This window comes from Halyomorpha halys, unplaced genomic scaffold, assembly GCF_000696795.3.
Source record: "Halyomorpha halys isolate HHAL.00 unplaced genomic scaffold, Hhal_1.1 Scaffold1164.1, whole genome shotgun sequence".
NCBI classification, from domain to species: Eukaryota; Metazoa; Arthropoda; class Insecta; order Hemiptera; family Pentatomidae; genus Halyomorpha; species Halyomorpha halys.
The window spans coordinates 237,742-256,623 of record NW_027115560.1 but is presented as its reverse complement, the minus strand read 5'-3'; the positions used below and the strand labels follow the sequence as shown (position 1 = coordinate 256,623).

The following is an 18,882-nucleotide window of genomic DNA, read 5'->3' as shown; positions in this document are numbered from 1 at the left end:
AAACTCTTAATACTTGGCTGATAATCATTATTGATGTTAAAGTTGTATGATAAATTGCACTTGGTACATCAAAATGTCGACATCAGATAAAATAAATTATAAATAAAACATCAAATAACTGTTATAAAATTTTATATCTTACCATACTTACAGATTCATCTCAGGCTGATTGATATGGGAAAGAATAATCTCAATTAATACACCCTTAAATTTAATTTTTTTTCAATATACCTAAATACCCAAGGCATTATAATATTGAGATGAGAAGTTCATAAGAACAAATATAAAAAAGTATTAAATACAACATTTTAAAAATTGGATATATTAGCAATTAACAAAAAAGTTATCTTTTCATAAAAAGTGTATTTCTATGAAGTTGAACAATGTATGTATAAAAAAAATTATGTAAACTTATATTATTACATATACATCTTATAATACAAGGAAGAGCATATTACATTGTTTTTACTACAAGGCGCTTAAACCGGTCACAACTAAATTGTATGTACAAGTACATAAATACAATTTGTACTATTTCCAACAAAAAAGAATAAAATCAATATTATTTAAAAAAATAAATGGCTTTCAGGCTTCTGTCAAATGGCTGATGCCAGGATATGCCTATTACATTAGAAGTACTAAATATTAATGTTCAGTCATTTAATACAGTAACTTGAAACCTTGATCCTACCAGACCAATTGAAAAATTCATGGAAACTCTTCATCCAAACTAGGCACTTGAGCATTATCTCACATTTTTATTTTAAGTATAAGGTGCTTTAATATCCACCTTTTTAATATTAGTTTTTTTCTTTTCCATAGAATATTTGAAAATATATAGGTAATGCAGACATTGAAAAATAAATGGATTTCACACACAACGTTACTACTTAATTAATAATAAAATATCTTTAAAAATGAATTCAGATCAATGTTTCACAGTCAAACATTAAGTAGTTAAAGTGTAACTAAGTTTAATTGCCTTAAGGATATCCATTAATAAGATTTGAAACATCATTTTTTGTGATGTTATTTTTTAATACTATTTTTGTTTCATTTAGACACCTTAAACAATACCAGATGGTAGATGAACAATTTATGAATTAGAGAGTTTTCTTCTTGTGACATGTAAAAAATGTAAAATGATAGATTACAGCCCATAAAAGAAAATACTAAAATGACATTGCTTTTAAATAAAAATAAAAAAAAGTTATTTAATAATTATCCGTATATTCTTAACAAAAAATGAAATTAAGTTATAAAACAAATATGATTTAGACCAGTGAGGGGTAACCTATAGTATAACTACCATGGATACTATTGTCAAAATGCATTACAGGGAATTTTGATTTTTTATTTTGTTTTTCTGATAACAATTTCCAATCAATTATTGGAAACTAAATTCTGTAGGTTCCTGCATAACAATATTCTCTTCGTAATTTCAAAAATTATAACTTGTAAATTAATATTTTTAATAGCAACATAACATTAACTACTGCCATAATGTATTTCAAACTTTAAAAAATCAAAAATTGCTTTGGGCGTGAAACAGAAGGTGTATAAAAAAACTTAGATTACTCTTCACTGACCAAAATAGATTAAATGACATAAGAATTTCAATAAAAAACTAAATAATTATTAGTTTATAATTACACTTATTCATATTCAGGTGAATGTATTAATATTTAAATGCTTCCTATATATAAATATAAAATAATTTATTTAAAAAAAAAAAATACACTTTGAACACAAATATTAACATGGTAAAACTGTTCTCTTCAAGAACTTAGAAGGTATATGTACAAAAGGTATAAATGAGCTAATTGATTATAGAACATATACACCAATGAATGAGATGTCTTTTACCTTAGGAGCAAACAAATATGAAAGAACAATATTAAACAAGCTCATAAAACTGACATATAAACTAATATTTAGTTTTAAAATAAAATTTACAAACAAAAAACAACATGATAAGAAAATATAAATTAATTAAAACAATATAAAAAATGGACGATTTAAATAATACTTTTCATTGCAAAGACTTAGTACTGAGAGATTATTGATATCGAGATTCATTTTATTGTACGTTATCAGTGCCGAAATAAGAGCATTTGAATAATTTTTAAGCACAATCTTCTAATCTAAAATCCTAGTTTAAAAAACTAGAGCCAAAGAAAAAATAGAAAATGACAAACTATTTAACCAGATCTACGCGATATCTTATGTAAGAGATTCTTCTTATAATAAAATCTTATTCGATGAACCACATATAAATTAATGTTAGTCTTCTCAAAAGGCTTTGGATATATCTGTGGCATGACCCCCCTTCCCTAAAATTAAACTTTAGGCACTGTTTCATAATATAGCTAATAAAAATAAATAAATGCACACATTTCATTTCCATATTGATAGGACATAATTATATTAATTACTTATCAACAGTTCCTTATTTATCAAATGAATGATGTTTCAAATATTAGTTTAAATTTAAGTGAATAAAAGGAAAGAAAGTAATGTAAGCCTATGACTTTAAAAATTGTAATATCAAATAGGTTATGTCATGGATAGCAAAATGCTTTAAAAGGCAATATCTTCCCGCGGAGCCAAAGAGCATTGAGAACAAGTAGTAATGAAATGTGTGCATAAACTACTAAAATATGCTAATTATATTGCTAATTAAATAAACCATTCCCTTTTCTTCTGAACTTGATGGCCTCTCGTAGATTCAATAACAGCTTCATCTGGATCTAAGGCCATCTCAGCACCCCTATCTTCCTGTGTTAAATACTCTCCCTTGTGTCGGGCAATGTATCTTCCCGCCAATAAAGCAGCTATTATCAATATCAGTAGAATCAATGCCACAATTCCTAGAAGAACAAATTTATTTATTTAGAAAAGTGATTCATTTAGTTCAAACACAATATCAGATACCAACATTTAGATATTGCTAAGGTATTTTATGAAAATGAGTTAAATATAAATAATTTTATTGTAATAGAGTAGAGTGTAATAAAATAATTTAACTTTAGTTATATAAAAAAATCATGACTCGAAGACATGTCTTTTTATAAGAAATAAAACCTAGAAAGAAATATAGTGTTCAATACATAAGTGTAACAGTTAATGGAAAATAAGAAAATAATTATCCTCGTACATCATCCACGGTCAACTATCTCTCATAATTAAGAAAATAATTAATATACAAAATTATGAACATTCCACCATGAACAATGATTGATCATTTATTCATTATTTTTTCCCCACTTATTGATAGCAAGAGGGAAAATAAAGTGAACACTTACTGGGTCTGAAGGTACAAATATGATTAGGTTCTCTAATTTAACCAAAATACATAATAAATTTTGTAATATTAAATATTACTTTAACTACAAGATATGGTTTTTTGCCAAATGAATATTTTAGGATGAGTAAAGGAGTGCCCAACCATGTTCCCAAAACGTTCTTATTATTTTGTAATTATTACCATTTTCAAAATAGTTATAACATAGTTTAAGAACAAGAAAATTAATACAAGTTTTTCAATCTATACAAAAGTTTTTTGTATTACACTCTATTCATGTTATTTAATTTTTGATACAATGCTCACAGTTTAATCTTATTCATAAATTAAACTTGATTTGATATTTTGTTTTAATTAAATAATTCATGATTATTAAAAATTTACTCATGTTACAGTTTTGTAGAAATTAATTTTCACGTGTTTTATCCTGCATTAGGCACAAAGTTGTTGATATATTGTTTTATATTGTAATAAATCCAATATCTGATGTAAGCTGAAAATAACGAACCTCCAATTAGAGCTGAACTTGTAGAACTGTAGATTTCTTTTAATTTTTCTTCATCAATGGGAGGAGGTGGGCGAGTTTCTATCATGTTCGGTGGATGAGTAATAGGCTCTACACCACAAAAGTCTTCTGTCAAAGTTCCTGTAAATCATAATGATCTATCATTTAGTAACTAGATCTATATGTAATATAACTGCCTGCTATATAATAGTTTTCGACTTACCTCCCAAAGATCTAACATTAGATGGTCCATCTTGCTGAAATAATAATTTAAGTGGATAAATTTCGTCAAATTCCACTCTTGAAACGCACCCAATAAATCCTTCAGTCATTGATTCGTTACGACCAATATATAAGTATTGAATATTGTTAAATTGTGCATCAGCAGAAGCTTTGACCTTGAAATGATATTCCTTAGGCTCATAATTATCAACCTGAAAATGATCGTGATTGTAGATGAGTTTTATTTATATTAAATAACAATAATTTAAATCAACAAAGAAATATAATTTTTTATAATTGAGTATTATAATAAGAAATTAAGAATATTTGTCAGCAATCAATAAATAATTACAGAATACAAATGACAGCTAATAAAAATAGAACTGAAGATAAACTAGTAATTTAGGTATATTCTCTGAATAGACTTCATAAGATTACAATAATAAATAAGTAAAAATTCCCTATTTATGTAACAGTTATAATTAATAACGATTAAAATAATAATATATATTTTTTAAAGAATGGAGAAGATACAATAATCAGTAAGCAAACTTAATTAATCTTATTTTATTTTCAATGGATTGCACAGAGGTTGTTATTCTTTAGTAATGCTGAATGCACATTCTAAGTCAACTCAACACACTTTTGAACCTTGCCACCTCATATTTTTTTTCAAATTTTGAAGCCATTTCTGTCCCACATTTATATTTTGCTTTGTGATACACATCAACACAACCTATTTAAGGAATAAATGTGAAAATTTTACATTATGTAATCACTAAAAAAATAAAGATTTTAAGTTTCTAGAAATTTTAACGTATCTTAAGCTAAATAGTGTTCCATATCATATGAAAAGGCATGGAATATACTGTAAAATAGAGAAGCTACAGCAGCAATTTCAAAACCTGTTGTTCTCAGTTTTTGAGCCCATCTATAACTTAACATTTCTGTAATTCTAAAATAACCGTAATTCAAAAACGAGTGGATATATATCAATAAAATTTCATATTTTTCCAATTCAATACCTATAAAATATCTGTGCAAATTTTTAAGGAAATCTAAGGTGGCATGGTTTAAATGTGTGTTCAGCTGACGTTGGATGACCCAAAAAAAAAGAATAATAAACAGCATCAACACCAATTATCAAAAAAATAATAATAATACTTACAGTTAACACCATTGTAGCTCCTGCATTTTTACGAGTCAGCCTGACATCATGATACTGCCCTAAGCCAAAGTGCTTATTTGGAAATATTAATTCTTGCCTTTCAAAGCCAAAATCAAAAACGACTTTCAAATGGCCTAAATTCAATAAAAAAAAAACTTATATTAATTATCTGATCGATTGTTGGTTTTGTGATATTATATATATTTTAGATTTGGGCATATTATGTGCTAGTATATTTTTACTGTATAATGTATAGTATATTTTTATTAAATAATTATTAAAATACTAAAATAATATTGTACAAGTACATTTTTATAAAATGTAAAATGTATATTTTTACATTTTAGAAAAATTAACACAAAGCTATAAAATAAAAAAACTTTTCATTGTGTGAAAATTATACATACCACTGTTGGATATGGAAATTACAAGATATTCTCCTGTTATTTTTGAAAAAAAGCCAAGGAGAAATCCTTTGGGATTTGTTGTCGTAAATCCTACACGAATCTTTTCAGAAAGAGTAGACCTCCATGAGCCCATGAAATCATACTTGATAAGTGAACTAGGTCGTAGATTAACTCCAATTTCTAGTTAAGAATAAAGAAAAAATACATACATCAAAAATTCATATCTCTTAATTATACAAACTAATAAAGTAATAAAAGCAAATTGTTAAACAAAAATTTACCATCAGCACAAATTGGTCCTTTAAAAGCAGTCCACCTACAATCGCACCAATAGCCATCATATCTTTCATGGCAGGTTCCATTGTTTAAGCATGGGTTACTTTCACATCTTCCTACACATCCAGTACTAACCCCTACATACACAGATCATTTAAAAATCAGTTGAATGACATAAATATATGCAAATCAGTTAATTAATGATTATCCTGACAGTGACAGTGAAGAGATAAACAATAATCAAACTTAAATTTTTCAAACATCAATTACTGAGGTTATCCATTTCTAAAAAAAAATTGTCATAATACCTGAAATAAATTAGAAATTAATTATGGCAACAACTTAATTGAACTTTTAACAGTGCCAGGCATTACTTGTTTTGTTTTTTCAAATGGGTAGCGATTTTCAAGGATTTCTGGCCCCATGGTTTTGTTTGTACCACTCCTTTACTGTAACTGTAAAATTCATAATAAAAGTTAGTGAGATTAAAATTAATTTACCATAGAGTCCTTTTTCTGCATAACTTCTTAAATCAACGGGAACTCCATTGAGAAGCATTGCTCTAATGCATCCAGTAAAACCATCACGATAATCAACGGAAGAACCTAAACATAGTAATAAAAAGTTCTATAAGTATGCATTTTTAAAGTACTAAAAATAATTATAAGTAGTTAAAACATAATTATTACATCAATGTGTCAATGTACATAATATAAATAGCTAAGGCAATAAAGTTGGCTGCACTCTTTCCAGGAAAACACAGTTAGTAGGTGACCCTAAGTTGTTCTATCTTTGCAGTAATTTCTTTCCCAACCCCACATGTAAACATCTTGTATTTTCCCTCATTTATCATCCTCCTTTTATTATCGCTCTTCATAATATTATCTTCCGAAATACCTGTTAGGTATAAAACTTGATAATAAAATGATGCGAATGATTTTTAAGATTTCTTTTCAAAGCACTTTCATGTATCCCATCTTTGCATCCCTTAAGAGAATTAAGATAACTCGCTCTTTTTATACTTTCTTGGATCATATCTTTACCAAATTAATGACACCTATCATTTCAGCTGTATTTATAATCTCTTTCAATTGAAGTCCTCAGTACATTCATATCAAACAAGATTCTGGCCATTGACCATTGATCTTTCTGGCAATTTCACCTCTGTCCTCAAAAAACAAATGCACTTACAGGTTACCTATCACCATTAGCTCAGGGAATAGTCGATAACGTGTAGATATAATAGATAGCGAGGGATTAGTAGCAACAAACAACATCCATTTTATAAATTTATTGTGAGCTCCTGCCTCTGTATCAAGTATTTGTTTACTTAAGATTCTAATTAAAATTTCTAAAATTAATAATTCTGAGGATTTTAAATTAACCTTAAATTGGCTGAAATTGTTATTTGGTCATGATCATGATCAACCATCAGGTTTCCCTTCATTTAAACATTACCCACTTTTTAGAGGCTGAGTGACCCCAGAAGGTCATCCACGGCTAAGGTAGAAGAGCACTTAATTATTTGCAACAGCCAGACTCAAACTATTTTATTTAAGATATAATTATAGAATGTAATTATATCTTAAATAAATTAAAATAATGATTTCATAATTAAAATAAGTAAAATAGATAAATCCCAGGCTACATTAATGAATGAAGTTGAACTCAAATATTGAGAGCACCTTGCTATGTAGACAACCGATCATACAGCACATGCTCTAATATTTTGCTGTCTTCAAATGTTCCCGACACCTCTAAATGTAGAAAGAATATGAATTTTAACTTGAAAATTTTGCATATTTTAGTATATTATGGCAAAAATATTATTTGTATGCAAATATAATACAGAACATTTATTTAGACAAGACATTGAAGAATAAAATCATATTAATGAAGTTATCAGCAGTAACTTAAGATCCTCAAAATGAAGGTTCAAGGGAAATCTAGAGGGGGATTCTTCTTAAGAGGCAGGGATAAGGAAGGACCTTTGAAAAAATATTCTCTTAGCTACGTTCTAACGACTGACAAAAATCCTGCTGGTCTCAAGTAGTAGTGACCAACACTGGACACTTACTTTTAGCCTGAACTATAGAGCTAACAAGCTAACTTTTAACTGACATTTTCAAGATTCATCATTGCTATCTATCCCATACATTAAACAAATTATATATTATTAAAAAAAAAAAAAGGATAAATCAGTATAAACAATAATACCAAGCAATACATAAAACGTTTTTGGTTCTTACCAACAACAAGTGGGGAAGTAAGGTGAAGAGCCCTCACTGGGCCAGGAGGTTCTTTGACTTCAGACTTTAAAGCTCCATCCAGAATTATCCTGGCAGCTATCCTGAAAATTTATTATTTAAAAAGTTAGCTAGTTGATTATATAAAGTAGGATTTTTGCTTTTAATACTTTTAAAATAACTAGTATCAACATATCAATAAATTTTTGTTGTATTCTGGTTATTTTAAAATTTAGACCTGAAGTTTTTAAGAAAAAAAAGAATAACTAAACCTAGTCTAAGTCATGTTAATTTAATTTGATTTTCTTTTTTAAATCTAATATAAGCATGACATAATACACATGATTGTCATAATTATCTTGTTTATATATGATAACGTAAGGTATAATTGTCTTGTTTAACTCACTACTATTCCAAAATGTGATGTGAATTATTTAATTTCTTAAGATCACAACATAATACAAAAAATAAAAGAAATGTTTCATTGCACATTTCCAAACCTTAAATCACAAAACATAGGATTTAATAAATTAAACTGAATGAGGACTGAATAAACAGAATATAATATCCATAATAAATACAATATAATTATAATTTATAATATTAACATTAAATCAGCCACATAAATATTTTTTAAAATTACCTGTTTCTTTCAATCACGACAGAATGCCAGTTATTGTCTGAGAGCTTATGAGATGTCTCAATGCTTACACCGAGAGGACCCCCTCCAGCTTCGTAAGTAAACTGTAACTTATCTCCACCTAGAAAAACATAGATGATTATTAATATTAATATAATAGTTTAAGAGAGTTAGAGTCCTTAGAAACAGGGCAAGATGGCAACAATATTTTCAGGTTTTTTTTTTTCAACTTAACAGCTTCTAGGGAAGTAGAAAAACTCTCCCCAAAACAATTTTTTTATTAATTTTCATACTATATCAAATTTAATTGATGAAGTGGGAAAAAATCTAAACTTTGAATAGATATAAAACATTTAATCAGCTTAGATATGTAAATAGCTATAATAAACAGCTTATAAATCCTTTGAAATGATGATTAAATTTGTAAATTATAACAAGGAAAAAGTTGAAAATATATGGTATTATATATACATAAAGTAACTTTTAGACGAACTATGTAGATTATCATTTCTAAATTTGTAAATTATAACATTAAAATAAAAACATAATATTAAAAAATAAATTGACACAAATAGAATTATAGAATATACTTATTTTAAATTAATTAACAATACAATAAATAATAATCAGAATATTTATGTAAAAAATAAAACACTGAAGTTCAAATAATAAAAAAAAAAATTAGAAATTTTCTTACCAATCAAGGCCAATTTGATGAAATCAGAGGGCCCTTTACTATGCAAAATAACTGAGTTATCTAATGTTGTCTTGAATTCAAAATAAATATCTCCACTATGGCCCATATCAAATGTAGGGATGTCAATAGATGCATCAGTAATTCTAAATGTGACCATGTTGTTAAACAAATCTAAAAAAATAAAAGAAAATTTCAATAACAATTAAATGAATATGTTTAATTCACAATGAGTCGTTTAATTTTTACTATACAGTGCAAAACATAGCAAAAGAAAATTATAAAAATTGTTATTTCACTACACCAATCTCTTTATAAAACACCAGACCCAACAGGGGAGTAGATTCCCAAATTCGTTAAGCTACTGACTCTTGCTCCGCTAATAAACCCTGTTATGACAATTATATGCATTGTGTGAATAAAACTGAAAAAATAAATAAGAAACAATGACCATAGAATGTAGGAGTGAGATTTGTGCAAGAAGAAATGATATATGGAATACTACAAATATTTAGGGAAGAAATGATAACAAAAGGGTTCACTTTAAAAGAGGTAATGAAGAAAAAGGAACGGATAAAAAGTGGAAATTGCTAGAAAATTTCTGTAGTAGCTAGAAAAAATAGCCTGTCTTATGAACAGAATCCTAATTTTTATCCAGTAAAAACCCTTTGAATTTGATATATAACAAATATATACAATATAGGATAGGATAGCTAAAATATTCAAAAAACACTGCAAATGTCTCTACAATAAGTTCTAAATTAACAAGGGGAGACAGCAGATATAGGATCACAGATTTCAATAAAAATTCTTTTGGTTATACAAAGATATTAGACACGGTGTGTGTTCTTTCCGATGTGCTCTAAGAACCAAGATCAAACTATTTTATTTAATTATGCATCTATTTAAGGGTCATTATTTACCATTTGATGTTGTTTTTTTTGTGAAGAATAAGAAACCAGGATCACTGATCAATTTAAATGAGCTTAAATGTATAATAAATCACAAAAACCATAAGATGCTACAAGTAGCACAAAGAATTTCTTTTAGGAAAAATCAAGATAATTTGTTTTTTGCATCCTTTGAAATCCATAAATAAAAATTTTCATATAAATCAAAAATTATAAATTTTTGGGCTTGATTTTTGAAGGAAATTTTTTTTCCGCCGATGCCCCGCATTCATAAAATAAATTTATAACTCCTCACAATGTCAGACAAATTCAACATAACTACAACTGTTGGAACACTGAATTTCTACTCTTCAAACCCATATCGAAATATTTTAGATTTTAGACCTTAATTATTATTATTGGCATGACAGACCGTGGAGGTCCAAGGCCTCACACAATGTACTTAGGAAATACATCGCAGGTTTCGTGACGTGGTTTACATAGGGGGTCACTTCCATGCCTATTTTAGTGAGTGAGCTGTGATTGAGTATTGTATAATTATATACTTGAAAAAATCCCAGACAGGGCCGGAGACTCAAACATGCAACCTTGGGGTTGGACTCAAACAGGCTCGTTACCACGCTGCTACCATCACCCTTACCATATCAAAAGATTTCAGATTTTAGGCCTTTATATTGAGGAAAAACATTTTTTCAAATAAAGAAAAACTTCTCAAATGTTTTAACAATCTTGTTTTCTGAATTTTTTGTTTAGTTGGCAAAAACTAAAGTAGATATTTGCTATTGCTGTCATAGACCTTTTCTATGGTCTGGATCTTACCCCTACTTAGAGACTTTGATACGAGAGGTGGCCGGGAGAGGGGAGTTCACCTTCTCCAATTATTTGAAAACCAAAAAAGTAGCGAAATTTGACAATCTACTTTATTACTAAAAATGTTATCATACTCAAAACTGCTTATAAATACTAATTAATCAGGTTAATTTTCAAAAAATGTTTAGAAAAAGGGTAGATCTTCAAAAAAAAATATCAAAGGCTCCAGTCAAAATTGTTGGGAGCTTGTAGATTTTTATAAGCATTTATCATCAAATATACAATTGGCCAATTGTATTTGAGTACACTAATGCGTGTAGATATTTGATCAGATGTTAAAAAAATTAAATATGCAATTGCATCAAAATCCGTGCCCAGACTATGCATTAGGTATCAAGAAAATTTAATATTCTTTGATTGTACATGTTTTAAGTAACCAAATTAATAACAAATTTATTTTAAACACTACTAAATCATTTTTGACATTTTTTTTATTATTTTTTTTAAGACAATCTACATGTTGCCTATGTTATTGAACCGGCGCCACCCGCAGATCTCAGAATGATAGACCTAGGCCTAACCATCTGAGCTACAGAAGGCTTATCTTTTACATTTTAAATAATAATGTAAAACACTACACACTAATTAAAATAAAGAATAAGAAAAAATATATAAAGGTTATTGATACATAAACATATCCAAAGGAAGAAATGGATTAAAAGAGCTTCACAATTAAAAACTAGCAGTCCAATCAACAAATTAAAAAAATAATGACACTTTTATTTTAAAACAAAAAAAAAGTATAAAAGCTGACAGTTTTAATTAAGTATCTAGCTTGTCACATGATTAATGAAGTGCTACAGGAGATAAATGCCCATACTGTTACAACCAGTACAGCCACTCCTTTACCTCTTCTTAAGTTAGATTTGTAATCCAGAGTTTTACAGTTTGAATTCATACAAATGTGAACATATACAAAGAGTGCAAATGCTTATATTTTTTCTAATTGCACATTACTTAAGTAAATACTAGAAAGTATTCATCTTAGTAACAAATTATAGGAAATTTAAAAACTCTGACAGAATTGAGTATGTAAGGTTGATCGAAACTACATTAAAACAAACCAGCAATAACACTTACAATAATATTGACCTGTATATTTCAAACTAATTTAACTATGGCCCTTCCAAATTCAAATGACTTCATTGCATGATAAAATTAAATACTTTAAAATATTAAATAATATAAATATTGAATGTCTATTATTCTAGTTGTCAAATGAAAAATGTAATTTTATATATGCTTACCATCTCCTACACAGCGAAGTGGACCTAATCTATAGGAGGCTGCTTTGTCATCTAAGGGCCCTCCAGTGTCTCCAAAGCGCAGCTGCCTAACAGGTAATTCATTTTTATCTGTCAATTCACCTTCATCTGACTGGTAGCTGTCCAACCCTGCAGAATAAAACTTTCATAATATCCAGCCAATGAAGCATTACTGAAATGAGTTTACACTGTAATACAGTTAATGGGACTTTATTACAGAATATTTATTACATAAACAAGTGATGAATATTTATTACATAAAAAAGTAAAACAAGTTTTACTTTACTCTTGTGCTTTTATTTAACATTAATAAACATCATTATATTGAATAAATTTGTAAAAATATATTTTTACTGCAAAACTAACATTCATTACACATTGGTGATTGTACCATTGTTCTTATGTTATAGAAATTAAAAATCACTGAAAACTGGAGTGTGAAAAATATGAAAGTACAGAAAAAATGAAGAAGTTAATAGATTTTCATTCCATTTATAGGTAAAACAAGAGATTAGATTACCATTCATGGCTCTAAATGTTGTAATTTATGGTATATACCCTAACTGAATGATATTCTGCAAAATCATATCTTATAAATTGTCATTGTTTAAGAAAAGAGAAAATATATAAACATATTTCTTGTAGAAAAGGATAGCATCATGATTACATAATAAGATTAATCTAATAATTTACCCCACCTTTAATCATAAGAAATATAATATCATTACACAATACTTACCAGAGTCACAATTACACCATTTAGTTTCTTCAATGCAAGAGCCCATCAAACCACAATGACATTTTCTTGATCCAGGAATTGATCCACCCCAATAATCCATTTTCTGGTTATTTCGAGAAACCCACCATGAGAATGGATGAAAGTTATCTTCATTTGCTATAAATTGAAGTCAAATTCAGTAAACATTACTAATATTTTCATTACATAAGCATATAACTGTATTTTATAAAAATATCTTGTATTTTAGATCAATGTAAAAAAAAATTTCTGACTTAAAGAATTATTTTCAGATGTCAGATGTTTAGAGAATGAAGCATTAATTTTTTTTTAATTAGAGAAAGATTTTTTCAGAGTTATGAAGTGTCAAGTTGTAACTAATTAATATACTATAAAAGAAATTTAAATTTGTAAAAACAAACATTATTTCATTAGTTAAAAGTCTATTATGAATAAATTACAGGGATAATTTAATTTTGTATTATTCTTCTAATACTATAAAACAAACACAGATAGTACTCAGACTTAAATCAGGTTCCATTCTGAAGAAACCCACTTAAGTTAAGGACACAAACATTGTCTAACCCATTGAGGAACCATTTATATTTTAGAAACCACATGTTTAAGTAACGACATCAAATGTTTCAGATCATATTTTAAAAAACTAGTACTTACAAGGAGAATTGAGTAGTTTCGCTTGACGGCATTGAAAATAAATATACTGTGAGCAAGATTTACTTCGGTTTGTAAGAGCTTCAAGTTGTTTAAAATCTGCATCATAAGAAATATCTTGCCTAAAGCTACCAGGTTCTTGGAATCCATCGACAACTGAGTTTTCTTCATTCGCATGATGTACTACAGTAATAGTTGGACCATCAGCTAAAAAAAAATAATAATAAAATATTAGCTACTCAAAAAATGATTATTATAGTAGAAAACCAAATAAATATAATTTTTATGATTTGACAACCTTAAATGTTGCCTCACTTAGACAACAATAAACCATCAAATGAGTCAATTAGTCAAAAAATTGAATTAAACTTAGTTGAAAGAAGCTCCATTCATGATCAACATAAAAAAATTATAACAAACACATTTTTAAAACCTTATTTCAGACACATAGGCTGAACCTAATTATTACACTATAACCTCCTATAGACTTTTTATAAACCCCTTGGTTATCTGTAGATTTTCGTTCTTTATTGACTTAGTGAAAATGCAAACTAAAATTTTAAAATAGAAAATGTTAAATTTTAGATGACCCAGATGTACATTGGAGCTATTTCTATAATGCATAAAATCCTACAGTGATTAGATGTTATATATTTATAAATTACAATTAAGTTAATACAAATTTAAGCCATATTAATAATAAAATGCTATAATAACTATTATAGTTCTTACCTTCAAATTCACATGTTACACGAAATGGAGGCAATGGACCACTCCCATCAATATCTACTGTAATGTCAGCACTTTCGTCAACTGTATGGGTATTTCTATGAGCTTCGCAGGATAATGCATGCAATGCTAAAATAGAAATAGAAATTAAATAAACATTAAACATTAAACATAAACCCCAAAAACAAACCAAAACTTATCACACATACAAGTATGACAAACAGCGCCAGAATAGCCAGTTCCGGTACAATCACAGCTAAACTCATTAGAGGTTTGATTGCAAAGTCCACCATGCTCACATGGATTAGGGTTACATCTGTCCATCATCTGGCAAGAGGCAAACAAAATTTCATTGTTGCAACAATATTCCTGCAAAAAATGAATAAATAGTATAAATATATTATCAATATGATAACACATAGCAGTATAAATTTCAGAAAAACATTAAAATTTATATCATAATTGTTTCAGGAGTATAGTTAACAAATGGAAATATACATTACGAAGATATTTAATCTTTTCACTTAAATATCTTCAAGAACTTAAAATATTTGATAATGATGGTTTTGCTGTGAAACCTCAACTCTCTTGCTATAATAAGTTTTAATATTATTACAATGGCATTGCCACACGTTATTTGAACCCAAATTCTAAAATATAAAAGTATGACAAGATAAGTCATATATTAACAATTAAGAATGCATAAAAATTATCAAACACATTGAAACTAAAACCGCTTTGCCGGGGAAGATAGATAGCAGCCCAGCTCTGAAAAGTTTTGTACTAGACAATTATGTTTGAGACAAAACCAAACATAATCGTAAGAGAATATCAGAAATTAGTAAACCGTAGCTAAGATATACGGGTATAAAAGAGAAAAAGTGATCCCAAGTTGCATTCTGACCTTCAATAAAACCCTATTACAGATTGTAAAATGGGAAAAAAAAAAAAATGAGAAAGGTTCAGAGAAAACAATGACTTATCTCTTGACTTTCAGAATACTATGAAAACAAAAGATATTTTAAATAGAAACCTAATGATGAAGCAGCAAGCTGCTAAAACTAAGTTAAGTTTACTGAAGCAGGCCAATTCTTTACAATCATATCAAAAGAAAATCTAAACCCAGCAGTTTTGCTCATTTCAATGGTTCACCACCAATAAATTTTCAGCAGGTTCAATAGTCGGGAAAAAAGGAAATAAGAAAGTCGAACCAGTTAATTTATTAAGTAAATTTTAATTTTTTTTTTTAATAATAAATCATTTTAAAAACTAATTTAAAATTTAGTTTTTCTTTTTAAGAAAAAATTATTAAAAAAAAAAAAAATAATTAATTTCTTAAATTAACATTCACGTGATGTCAGCTCTTCCATAAAATTGTGACTGATACAACTGTTACAAGAAAGAAAATCTGTAAAAATAGACAATGCGGAAATAAAAAATATAAAACATTCATAAATAATGCAGAATATATATATATATATTTTACCTCAGGGGTCCAATCTGTAGGTAATTTGTAATTTCCATCAATACTTATCATTTTCATGCAACCCACAAAGCCTGTATTACCATGTACACCTCCTAAAATTAAAACAATAATAAAATACCAAAAAACTTAAGAAAAGATCAATCATTGCAAAATAATATGAGAGTCTTTATTATTTTCAAATGCAATTTATGAGTTTAAAAACTATGAATATATTTCATAATAAATTTTATATTCATTTACCCATCGTAATAGTTCCTAATTACAACCACATTCATTGAGATAAAACAAATAAATGTCAGCTTTGTTTATTTCGATGAAATTATCAAAATAAGAAATCATCTCATCTTTACAATTTATGTATTCTTTTAACTCGGATATAATGCTTCTAATTATTTCAAAACATCAATATGCCTTTGGGCTGCTGTAAATAGGCACTGCATTTCAAGGCCTTAAGGTATACCATGTTTGGGGTAATGCACCAAGTTCCGTAAAAAAAACCCTTAACCTGGTGACATGCAGGATTGAAACAAGATGAGTTGGATTTTGAAGATTTTGACTTGGACAGAAAACCCAAACATTCCTACAGAATTTATTGGACCCTGCATAATAAAGCCTTCAAATTTACTGTTTTTGAGAAAATGTACCTAGAGCTGTGTACCGTATTTACCTGGCACCCCCTTATACCTTATATTAAACAAACTCCACTGGCATAAATGGGGTATCGTTGGTTTTCATAATTTCACAGAACACTAGCGGATCACACTCACAGTAATTACTTTTGCACCACAAATTAATTAAGTCAACATTGTTTTTGATAAAATAATATTCCAGTTGTCGAGTTAAGCCACATCTTTGAAAACGGCTTAAGAAAGTTATGACCTTATGACTTTGTTGTTGACCTTTCAAACAATATAACAAAGTTCTGGTACGACTTCTGAGGAAAACTGTTTAAGGGCATAAAACTTACATTAATCAAATACATGCTCAACTGAATGGACAATAGTTGAAACATGGGTTGCCTTTGTTAACACACGCAGTAACATTACATTATTAACTTTTTTTTTGTATTTAGATATTTTTCTCATAATTATTTGTAGTACAGAGCATTTGGGCTTATGTTTATTCTAAGGAGAGCCTCCCAAAAGCCACTGTTGCCATGAGATACTTATCACAGGTATTGTATAGGTATTTGGACTATTTTCTACAAACAGGTTACTAAGTCTCTGTGTCTATAAGCATTAATGAATACAATACAAACTATAATCTGTAAACCTACAATCTGATTTGATAATTTTAGCTGATCTGTATGTTTTTAGGTGTGCTAAAACCGAAAATCAACTTCACCTTGTTCGATCACATACAGATTCTTCGCAAATCCGTGATCTGCAAAACCTGTTTCCTAGCACTAAAATCCTTCATAGCACTTAGGATAGTAGTATATTCTAATTTGTGTCATTTGGTATATTTCAATGTCTAATTGATACAATAAAAATTAGAAGTGGATTGGCTGAGGACCCTTGGGGTAATGCAAGATTTTCTTGCTATAAAACTAGCTTGAAGATAATGGATTTTCGAAAAATCTGTAAGTGATGAATCAAAATAAGTTCAATCAAAATGATTAAATCAAATTTCAATATGTTCCTCTTTGTGAGACCAGAATAATTAAATTTGGGTTGAACCACTAAGTATTAAAATCCGATAAAAAGACCAGTGAAAATGTTTTGAATGGATCAGCTAGTGAAGTAACCAAGTAGCTAGGTTGGAAGTTGCAGGCTGCACTTCCCCTCTCACCCTCGCAACGTAAGGCTAGTGGCGAGTGAGGACTCTGCTGCTCACCACAAGAGAAGGAATGTAAGTTTCTTAATAGTACATTATGTAAACATTTCAATATAACTGTATGTACATATACCTCAATATATATTTTTCTTTTAACACAACCCAGCCTCTCTGATGCTAGCTGCAGGCAGATTCCCTCATTTTTTGTGAATGCCCAGATAAACATCCCAATATTATTTTAAGAACTATACAAGAAGGGCAATAACCAGACACCCTAGCAAACTTAATGTTTTTACTTTTAGGAACTACTCTGGCATTATAATATAACTAAATAATTATCAAGAGAAGCAATCTTACCTCCAACTAAATAAGTCGATCCAGTGATAAGCTGAATAAGCTTGGTAGTTTTCATGGGCCTATTATCAACTGTTAATACTAACGAATTGTTGGAAATTGTCAGCATGCAGTTATGCCACTGCCCATCATCAAATCTTTCATCAAAATTGTCTAATAATGACATAGGGTATGAATGAGTTTCGATTTCAACTTTCAATTTGCCTTGTTCTAAGAATAACTAAAACAATTAAACATTGTCTTAATAATGATATAAAATTAACTATAAATAATATTAGAAGTTTAAGTATAAAATTAGACAACAGAAATTTTTTCTTTTCTTTTCTTAAAAAAATTACATACTCCAATCTAATAATTTTAATACATAATTGCCTTGTTAATTACGATTAAAGTAAACAGTATGTGTAAAGTGCCCCATACACTGTCAGTTTAACTGAAGATAATCGTAAGGCCGTAGATCGAGATTGCCCACACATTTATCAGTTGATCTGAAGATAATGGACTGCAGTTCGCCCGGACTGAAGGTGTGTGGTCGCCGGGCAGGCGGGGATAGGATGAGAGATTCGCGACAGGCAGCGACCTGTCGGATAATGATCTCATGTGCCCCCCACCACACACTGT

General features: G+C 28.6%; 1 protein-coding gene across 2 annotated transcripts in view; it reads right to left on the bottom strand.

Annotated features, from left to right (window-relative positions):
- Positions 1-343: 343 nt before the first annotated feature.
- Positions 344-18,882, bottom strand: part of Nrx-IV (neurexin-4) — a 34,491-nt gene continuing 15,952 nt past the window's right edge. For both annotated transcript variants that reach the window (XM_014433170.3, XM_014433169.3), the window contains exons 9-25: positions 18,265-18,481; positions 16,132-16,223; positions 14,855-15,014; positions 14,649-14,774; positions 13,920-14,123; positions 13,248-13,403; positions 12,491-12,637; positions 9,466-9,636; positions 8,772-8,889; positions 8,132-8,232; positions 6,383-6,487; positions 5,888-6,019; positions 5,607-5,786; positions 5,200-5,333; positions 4,033-4,243; positions 3,813-3,950; positions 344-2,870 (exon numbers count right to left, since the gene is read on the bottom strand). In XM_014433170.3, coding sequence (XP_014288656.1) covers positions 2,680-2,870; positions 3,813-3,950; positions 4,033-4,243; positions 5,200-5,333; positions 5,607-5,786; positions 5,888-6,019; positions 6,383-6,487; positions 8,132-8,232; positions 8,772-8,889; positions 9,466-9,636; positions 12,491-12,637; positions 13,248-13,403; positions 13,920-14,123; positions 14,649-14,774; positions 14,855-15,014; positions 16,132-16,223; positions 18,265-18,481 — 2,583 coding nt within the window. In that variant the 3' untranslated portion in view covers positions 344-2,679. The remainder of the gene's footprint in view (positions 2,871-3,812; positions 3,951-4,032; positions 4,244-5,199; positions 5,334-5,606; positions 5,787-5,887; positions 6,020-6,382; positions 6,488-8,131; positions 8,233-8,771; positions 8,890-9,465; positions 9,637-12,490; positions 12,638-13,247; positions 13,404-13,919; positions 14,124-14,648; positions 14,775-14,854; positions 15,015-16,131; positions 16,224-18,264; positions 18,482-18,882) is intronic.